The sequence below is a fragment of the Quercus suber genome, unplaced genomic scaffold (assembly GCF_002906115.3).
Source record: "Quercus suber isolate HL8 unplaced genomic scaffold, Cork oak 2.0 scaffold_425, whole genome shotgun sequence".
Classification (NCBI taxonomy): Eukaryota; Viridiplantae; Streptophyta; class Magnoliopsida; order Fagales; family Fagaceae; genus Quercus; species Quercus suber.
The window spans coordinates 192,086-201,407 of NW_027069876.1; the positions used below are offsets into that span (position 1 = coordinate 192,086).

Consider the following 9,322-nt stretch of genomic DNA (forward strand, 5'->3'; position numbering starts at 1 on the left):
ATGAAAAAAAAAAAAAAAAAAAAAAAAGAAAGAAAAAAGAAAAACCTAAGCTTAGTTGGACGATGGACCGCCATCCACTCATTTCTTTGTTCTTTATTATTATTATTTTTTTTAATTTACCTTTGTAGTTATATATATATATATATACACACACACACACACACACACTAGTTGTTAACAACAACAAAAATTAAGTTTTGTGAAAATTAATCAAGTATCAAAAGGGTTCTCTAGATAATTTGTTGCTAGCATTGAACACAATTTACAAAAAAAAATTTAGATGAACAACTCACAAATGAATAAGAAATTCAACAACAAAAACTAAAAAAATTTAAATCTAAACAAATTAGAAGAATTAAAAAACAAATTAAATATATAAATTCTTCAATTTAAATGTTGTCTAAGGCTCCAAAATCCCTTTGGTCGCCCTGTCTTCCATTACCATGCATGATTTTTGTTTTGCAATAGCTAGCGAATCCAATGAGAGAAAAAGAGGCAGGGATAGAGATTTGAAGGGTTTTTCTTTTCATCTTATTTCATTTTTACTAATTTTTAAAAATAAAATAAAATATTTATACTTAACGGGGCACTCTTTTGTTTCATTATTTTTAAGTAAATAAAAAGGTTTTAACTAAAAAAATAAGTGTTCCCTCAAAATCATAGAGAATTAATATAGACTAATTCAATATAATAAAATATTTATACTTAATTATATCTCTTGATAAAAAGTCAAGATTTTGCTCTTTTTATAATGTGAAGTTATCCATTTTCATCATTAGGGACGAAACTAAAATTTTAAAAATGAGGGGTCAAAATAATAAACAAATATAAAAATTTAACCAATTTAATTTAAGGTATTGATAAAAGAAATATGAAGAGTTCTAAGGAGGAGGGAAACATATATTTGTTAATTACAGGGGTGAAAATTTAATTATTGAAAAGTTTGGGGGTCCTTCTAGATAGTTCTGCCACATAATCTTAGAAAAACACCCTTTCGACCTTGAAAGATAATGCAATAAAATATTAAAATACAAAAGTCATTGAAAAAAAACTAATTAAAACAGATAAACAAACATATACTCTTTGGAAAGGAAAAAAAAGAAAAGTTTAATTTTGATTAATTGTTTGACTAAGAACAGCTATGTCACAAACCATGAATCTTTCTTTTAAATAACTAGTTTTTCTATTCATGTCTTCAGAACTCCATGTCTTGTAGATCGAGTTGACGAGTCATCAAACTTAATCAATATCCATATCCATAACAGAATCAACATCCGAGCCCAAATTCAAACCCGAATCAACTCGACGAAAACGATTTGAGCCCGAATTAAAAACTTGAACGCGATACGGACTGAGATGAACAACAAGAATAAGACAAATTAAGATGGGTTGATGTTGATGGATACCTCTTCCATCTTCTTCTTCTTCTTCTTCTTCTTCCTCTAGAGGCATAGCGAATCGGCAAAGAGGACAGGATCTGCGAACACGGAGCCAATTTTGGATACACGCAGAATGAAACTTATGCTTACATGGCATCTCTCTAGCCTCACTACCGACCTCAAACTGTTCCAAATAGATCGAGCAGTCTTGAGACTCCTCCGCCGTCACTGTCACACTTGGCATGGACTTCCACCGAGTTGTCATGGTAGTCAGATGGAGAGAGAAAGCTTTGCGAATTCAGAGAAAACAAAAAAAAGGCTTGCTGTCTTTTTATAGAGTCGGAGAAGTTTCCTTTGGCTTGTAATGAATTTTGCTTACTTTGGCTCTTGTAAGTCTTCTAGTGACCAAAATAAATAGGTAAAAATGGTCTTTGGCAGTGGTTCTTATCACTTCTTTTGTGAGAGGTGAGTCCAAAGATTTATATAACTTAATGGTTTAATTGAATCTGAAAAGAAAGAAACAGATTAATCAAGTCATAATTGTAATGTTGTGACTCTTTTCTTTTAGAAAATCACAATTGTTGGAAAAAGTGGAAATGGGGATGCATAGTGACTGCAATATTGCAAAGATCGTTTGATCCTAAATCAGGTCACCTGATGGAATTGAAAATTGGAAGGTTAAATTGAAGCAGATGTGTTGGTAGATTGGTCTTGTCAATCCAGAATCAGTTTTGCGCAAAGGTTTGTTAGTGGCTTATGACAGATTAGTAGAGCAAAATATTCTCCTAAGTTCATCATTCGATAGTTCTTAATGATCCAAGTAACTAAGTCAATTGAGCTACTTTAGATTAAATAACGTGTAATATCTTTCAATGGATAAACCAAAAATGGAAGCATTATTACTTCAATCTTTTTCCCATCTGCAATTGATAAATGAAGGATTACAAATTTTTGTTTTGGAGTTTAGCATTTGCTTGTGAGTCTTACAAACTCATAGGACTATACTGCTTCATTTAGTTTCTGTCAACTAAAATGCTAGACTATCAGGATTCCAATTATCTAGCAGGCAGAAGCAACGGGTACCCATTAGATGTCCAAGATACCAAATACACTCAATGCTGAATCTGAACAAATAATTGAAAATGCACTGAATCTAGTGATGGTGATCAAAATATAATTATCACAGAGAAAGGAGAGCTTGAAACTTTGATTGTGAATTTGCCACTTGACAATCTAAGAAGGGCCTGCGTTTTTCTGCTGTAGAGTTGCAAATAATGGTAGGTTAGATATTAATTTTTTTTTGAGAAACAGGTTAGATATTAATTAGATACAACTCCATCAAGTACTTTTTAGATGATTGATCCTATGTAACATGCAACTTTTCTCATGGTTGCATTTCAGGTCCTGGCATTTCACAATCATTTAGGTCACATGTCAAGCAGATATGAAGTTAATAGCTATCACCTAGTGGTGCAATCGGATGCTCGGACACATCTTTGAATAGCTTAATGGAAATTCTTATACCAAATTTTTGTAATATTCCAGGAGCAAAACTTGCAATCCTGATTTCATTTTTCTCTAAATTTGTTTTCCATTTTGGAGCATGTTCAATTGTAAGCTAGACCATGAGCATTAATCAGTTAATTATTTCTTCTTTAATTTATATTATTCATATTTATTATTATTGTGATTATTTTATTAAATCATGAGGAAAATTAATATCTTTCTAATTTTAAATTCATCAATTGAATCTTTGACTCCAATCATCTCAATTTTAACTTCAACCAATCAAATCAACTATTGCTTTTTTTTTTTTTTTTATTTTTTTGAAATTGCTGTTGTGTTCCAAATCATTCATGAAGTGACAACTAGAAATACCAATGACAATCCAATCCTATGTCTTTCAACCTTTTAGTGACCAAAACCTCATCCTCTATAGGACACTTTATTTTATTTTATTTTTTGGCTTCAAATTAATAGGACACTCTTAAAGCAAAAAAACAAATAGAGGAAATGGATAGTTCAAGGCTTCTTATTTCTTGCCATGAACTTATGAAAGTATCTACATGTGAAGGAATTTTGTTGAACTCTAAAGTCATACTCCATTTAATAATTTTTATTATTAAATTAATACTATCTAAATAAATACTTAAAATAGTTCAATTGATTCAAGTAAAATTAAGATATAACTTCTTATTTGGTATTGATATATAATTCTTTACTGAGAACAACAAAAATTAAGACATAATTTCTAATATTATATTTGGTACATAACTCATTTGGATGCTTTTGTTTTTTGGTGTTTAGGGGGAGAGGGGGTCATTGAAGGTTTACGGGTAGTATAATTCCCTCCCTTCCTTTAAACTCTCTCTTTTAAAATTCATACACCTAAAGACATATACTGATTTATTCATTTTTCTTTTAGATAAATTGATAGTTGGTAAAGGAATTTGAATTCTAGATTTCTTTATTAGAAACACCATGAGATGTTAATTAAAGTATAAAACTCTTAGTGATCTATACTTTTTAAACACAAGAATTTTGATATAAATATTAAATCATGTAACATCCTAACCTCTCTTAAACATAGTTTTTAACTTTCTCTTGTTACAAGTAAATATTTGGATTTATAGTGTCAACCTTGAGGCCCATTAAATTACTTTTGTGCCCTCATGCTCATGATTATTGGTTTGGATATTTTATAGACCTATAAAAATCAAGATGACCAAGAAAAAATATTGTATACACATGGAGGCCAATCACAAAGGATAAAGCCCTACAAGAAATCCTCCTTATGGCCATAAAAAATGGATGTATTCCCCCCACCCCTTTTTTACATCTTCTTTTTAAAAATACTTATTTTCCCATTATCAATATTAATAAAAAACAATTAACTCAATTGATAAAGTTTTTTTATTATAAAATAATTCATTATCCAAAACTAAAAGATTTAATTTAGGAAACAAAGACAATGTAACTTTCCCTACTTAAAGCCGGCGCTAACATTTGGCCTATTTTCCCTTTTAGGAAATCAAGCACTAGGCAAGTTAGTTATGGAATTTTTCAAGCTTGGTATTGCTTGATTACAGCCCAAATTTCATTATTTTTCCACATTATTATGTGAAACATTTGTCAAGCTTCTTCCTTCCCCTAATCCTTATGGAATTTTTCAAGCTTGGTTTTGCTTGATTCCAGCCCAAATTTCATTATTTTTCCACATTATTATGTGAAACATTTGTCAAGCTTCTTCCTTCCCCCAATCCCACCCCCCTCCCCCCCGGTAGCATTCAGCCAAAAACTCCCAACTTAGTGAAGATGTACCTCATTCCTCGATCTCTCGTACAAATGTCAAAAAAAATTATTAGTTTAACTTGATGATATTTTCAATTTACCTTTTACATCCTTTAGAACCCTTGATACTTAGCCTTATTAATGTGTTTTTTTTTTTTTTTTTACTTAATTCTTATGAAGGACAATAAGCTCATTCCCCTATATATAATAGGCTTACATGAAGTATGATACTTAAGCCTCTATTTATTGGTGTGTTGAAATTTGGTATTTAATTTTTAACTCAACTATAATGTTAATTGTCAATTAAATGTACATAGTTTACCTTCAAATTGAGTTGGAGGAATCTCCTCCCCATAAATGAGCATGTCATAAGACCATCCATATGCATTAAATCACATGATTTATTAAAATATTTAAACAATTCATTAACTATTAAGTCATATGACTTCAAGTTGAAACAAAAATAAATAAATAAATAAATAAATCAAATGACTAAATATAAATGTGGAGAGTTTGTTAAGTTGCCACGTGATGGGTTAGAAGAACATTTCTCAGGTTTTGAAAAAAACTTTACCCAAATTCACAGAGTCTTTCACACCGAAGCCAAAATTATAAAGAAAAAAAGAACTCACCACCACCATAGCTAAAAACAACAATGATAAATTTAAGCTAAGGACAAATATATATTGCATTGAATTTTAAATCAACTTTATTTGAAACTGAGTCTACAATGATAAAAGTATTAATACACTTGTGGCCTCATTTACTAGCCTATCAATTAGACGGCCATTGAGTTTGATGGGACGAATTAGAAATCTTTGCATAATCAATTATTCAAATAGAACTAGAAATAAGAGTTGGTCATGTGAGACTTGGTACATGTAAAATTAGAATTGTAAGGCCTTTCCTATTCTTAATCTCAGTCCTTCCAATAAACAATCTTTTATACGTATGTCCAAACCAAAATCCCTTCAAGAATCCAAAACTCGGCTCTATTATGATAATGAATGTAGCAGCTACACATATAGTCCAAGCAACCTTTTGCATTTCTTCCCCGTAACCTGCTTTTTGTATCTCAATTCAATATTCTAGCATATGGATGGACTCAAGGGCTTGAACTGAATGCAGAACCAAATCCATTAGGCCAGCAATCTCATTGGTCATATTTTTATCATCATCGTCATCATCGACAACGTGCCATTTTTGTATAGGTCCATATAGTCACAATATAGCTTCTGGAATACTGAGTTTCCCACTAAGATATAATTGAGTGGGAATATCGCATTTGTGCAGACTTGAGACTGCATCTGCTTTTGTCAAAGTTAACGACCCAGTCAATGCTAACAAGGGCTCCAACGAATGATTTTGATTCTCAGTTTTTCTTTCTTTCCTTCTTTCCTCTAACAAAGCTTTACTAGTGTCAATACCTGGTTAGTTGATCAAGAGAATAACATAGCCTGAATAAGATGTTAGAAGTCATCCTGATAATTGGAACCTACAATTCAAAAATACAAGATACAGTAATCTACTTACCTGCTAAGTATCCACCATGGACATAACCACTAAATTGTTCACTTCTGTGTTCACCGGTAAAGAAGATGCGTCCCACTGGGGCCTTAACAAAAAGCGTAAAACAATTTCAATACAAAATCATAATGAAAATTTTTTAGTTAAGTTCAAACTTTTTAACATGATTTTCAAACTTTAAACAAGAATTGCATAATTCCTTCCACTCTATTTTGCTTTCTATTCTTCAAGTTGCCAATAAAATATGTAACAGATATGCACCATTTTGGGCAGCAGAAGCAAATTCTAGAGTCCCCTTACAATAGTGTGTCTTTCCTATCTGCTAAGGTTTCTTATCCATAGTTTCTTTCTTGGAAAGAATATATATATATATATATACGTTGAAGAAGCTAAGGTTTCTAGCGGGAGTTCATTTATAATTTATAAACTCAACTCATATTTAGTACCCAACATAGGAAAATTGAAAATTCATCACCTATTAAAAAAACTTATGGAATGTAAGTAAGAAACTGTACCTTAATATTGTGAACAAGTTGATTATTAGAGATGATTGGATAGTTGCTGTAGCTGCCACTAGTATATCAGTGGCATTAGGTATGTTGGGTCCAAACATGTTCTTAAGCACCCCCATAGCTTCTTTCAATGTTTCTTCATCTGACTGGGCTTCTACACGTTTTGATTCCCGATTCATCAACGTTACAACCAGGATATTTGAACCAGGGAATGCATTCTCCATGTGCTGATGACATAGCAACAGATCAGCAACAAAGTTGGATAATTGAATGATTAATTAAGAATGAATAGCTGATCTAATCCCACAACAATATTATATGATATTATGTTTAAAAAACTTTAACACACTTTATTTGTTATATTAAACATAATTAGGATCTACTTATACTGCATAGAAATTTTTTTTTGAAATTGATGGACATGTGAGATCCAGAAGTGCCTGCATAAGAGGCCACGTATAGTCCTTTAAATAATTCAATCTTCTCCTAATTAAACAGAGAATTTTGTTTAAAAATGCATGAGTCTAGACAATTTAATCATGCTTAAAAAAAATTCAAAGTTCTCTCAAAACGATGGAAATAAAAGAGTCAAATTAAGATTTCCAATTGGTTCCCATCGGGCAACTAATATATTTCTTATCAAATCATTCAAAAATAATTAATATTTCTTATCAAATCATAAGTGGAGACACTTGCAACAGGACTATGAAAAATGCGCACAATACTTTGAATGGTCAACATTCTAATTAAGAAAGAAGTCAAAATTATCTTTAAAAATGATGCAAACTAGGGGGACTAACTCAACCTAAACCTATAATCCATATCAAACAATAACAAGCTGTCTTCTTTAATTATTGTTACAGATTTTGCATTTTGAAATAATATACTCAAGAAAGCTATAATCATAGCTAGCTGCAATCATACGACACACTTGAATGAGATGATTCCATCCATCTGAGAATGAGTTTTCCAAAGGCTTATAGTGATAGTAATCATAACAGATCACAAGAATTATGTGAAGCCTATGATGCAATAAGAAAGCCTGATTGTTATCAATGCATTAATCATACGGCAATAGGTTAATGATTTGGTAATGATGCAATTTAATGTAATAAAATTAAAGAAAACAGCAGGTGCTGGAAGTTAAAAATGCTAGATCAAGATGCATGTACCCCACATCTACATGACTTTATATCCTAAATATCATAATGACAAATTTAATAAGATACACCTAAATCCCAATTGTAAGATATGAATCCAATTATTAATTTTGTTGATGTTGAAATAGTTTAGGGTGCATATCAAAGATATGATGCATTTCTCTTCATATCTGACCTAAAGCAGCAGCCAACTATGATCCTATGCTAACAAATGATATGTGTGTCGGTGACAACCAAAAGTAGTAATTGAAGATATCATGTTGAGGTTCTTCTTTAATTCTTTTTTCTTTTGTCAATTGCACTCAAAATCAAGGGTAGTAATTAAAGATATCATCTTAAGGTCCTTCCTTAATTATTTTTTCTTTTGTGAATTGCACTCAAAGTCACAGCAAACCACTCCCACTCCCCTTCTCTCTGCCCTTAACTATAGCTACAATACATAATTGACCACCATTGTGAATTTGCATAAACTCCCAGAACAAACTTAGCATATAACTCAAAGAAGAACACTAGCAGTACATAATAACTCAAAATCCATTTAACTGATGGAAACAATAAAAATGATAAATAAATAAATAAAACAAGTATATATATAAACAAACCTGCCAGAACGTGTAGTATCCCCTCCTCTCGTGAGCATACATGAAGAACTCTTTTCCGGGTCCACATGGCCAGAACTTATGTAGAAATTTTAAGAAGATCTTTGTGTACACCATCACTTCACATGTCTGTATGGCCTCCATTTTCCACCTCTGTTTCATTATTTCATTATGTTAATATTTAATCCAACAATTATAATATTAATTGGGAATTCCCAGTTAGACATACATGACCTTCTATCACCAAAATTTTTATACTACTGAGAGAGTCCCAACAAATTTGACTTATATATTTATATAATAATAATAAATAAATAAAAATAGAGTCCCAATGGATTTGTTTAAGCACATATATGTAAATGGCAGATCATGTGCATCAGTTATCCACTTAAACACCCAAAGCAATGAATTTGTAAGCACCCTAACTCTGGCAGTAAAATTTTCACAGCATATGGAAGAACTTACACAATATTGAATTTTTGTTAGCTCTTTTAGCATTGAAAGTCTAACATGTTTATTTCTCAGCCTTGTTTCATTTTAAAGTGAAGCACCAATTGCTTACTTGTAGCCTTGTTTCATTTTTTCCAGCAAGAATACACAATAAACCCAACTAGTGTCTCATTCTTTACCAAACTATAATATGAAATAGTATAAAACTGACTACCACAATATATAAATACCAATTGTATCTTACACCATATTATGCTAACCAATCAAGAACCAGAATTCATAAGGTAAGTGAAATGAACTATTCGTGGAGCACCAATAGCTGTAGTCATGGTCTCATTCTTTTTCAACAAGTATATACTATATGAAAAACCAGTTGTCACTCACAATATACAAATGCCAATACC

The 9,322-nt window shown here is 31.3% G+C and overlaps 2 protein-coding genes across 2 annotated transcripts; both read right to left on the reverse strand.

The window, feature by feature from the left end:
* Positions 1 to 1,239: 1,239 nt before the first annotated feature.
* On the reverse strand, positions 1,240 to 1,644 carry LOC112029162 (E3 ubiquitin-protein ligase SIRP1-like). Its single transcript, XM_024061854.1, has one exon. It carries the CDS (start codon positions 1,642 to 1,644, stop codon positions 1,240 to 1,242), a length of 405 nt encoding a protein of 134 aa, XP_023917622.1.
* Positions 1,645 to 5,356: 3,712 nt separating this feature from the next.
* LOC111990633 (polyamine oxidase 1-like) lies at positions 5,357 to 8,621 on the reverse strand (the record flags this gene model as incomplete). The annotated part of the gene is given in 4 exon segments (XM_065761663.1): positions 5,357 to 6,097; positions 6,204 to 6,285; positions 6,713 to 6,936; positions 8,472 to 8,621. Coding segments are annotated over 3 exon segments (444 nt in total). The 3' UTR covers positions 5,357 to 6,097; positions 6,204 to 6,206.
* Positions 8,622 to 9,322: the final 701 nt, after the last annotated feature.

Coding starts and splice junctions, on each gene's coding strand:
- LOC112029162 (XM_024061854.1), bottom strand. CDS start 1,644: ATGACAACTCGGTGGAAGTCCATGCCAAGTGTGACAGTGACGGCGGAG.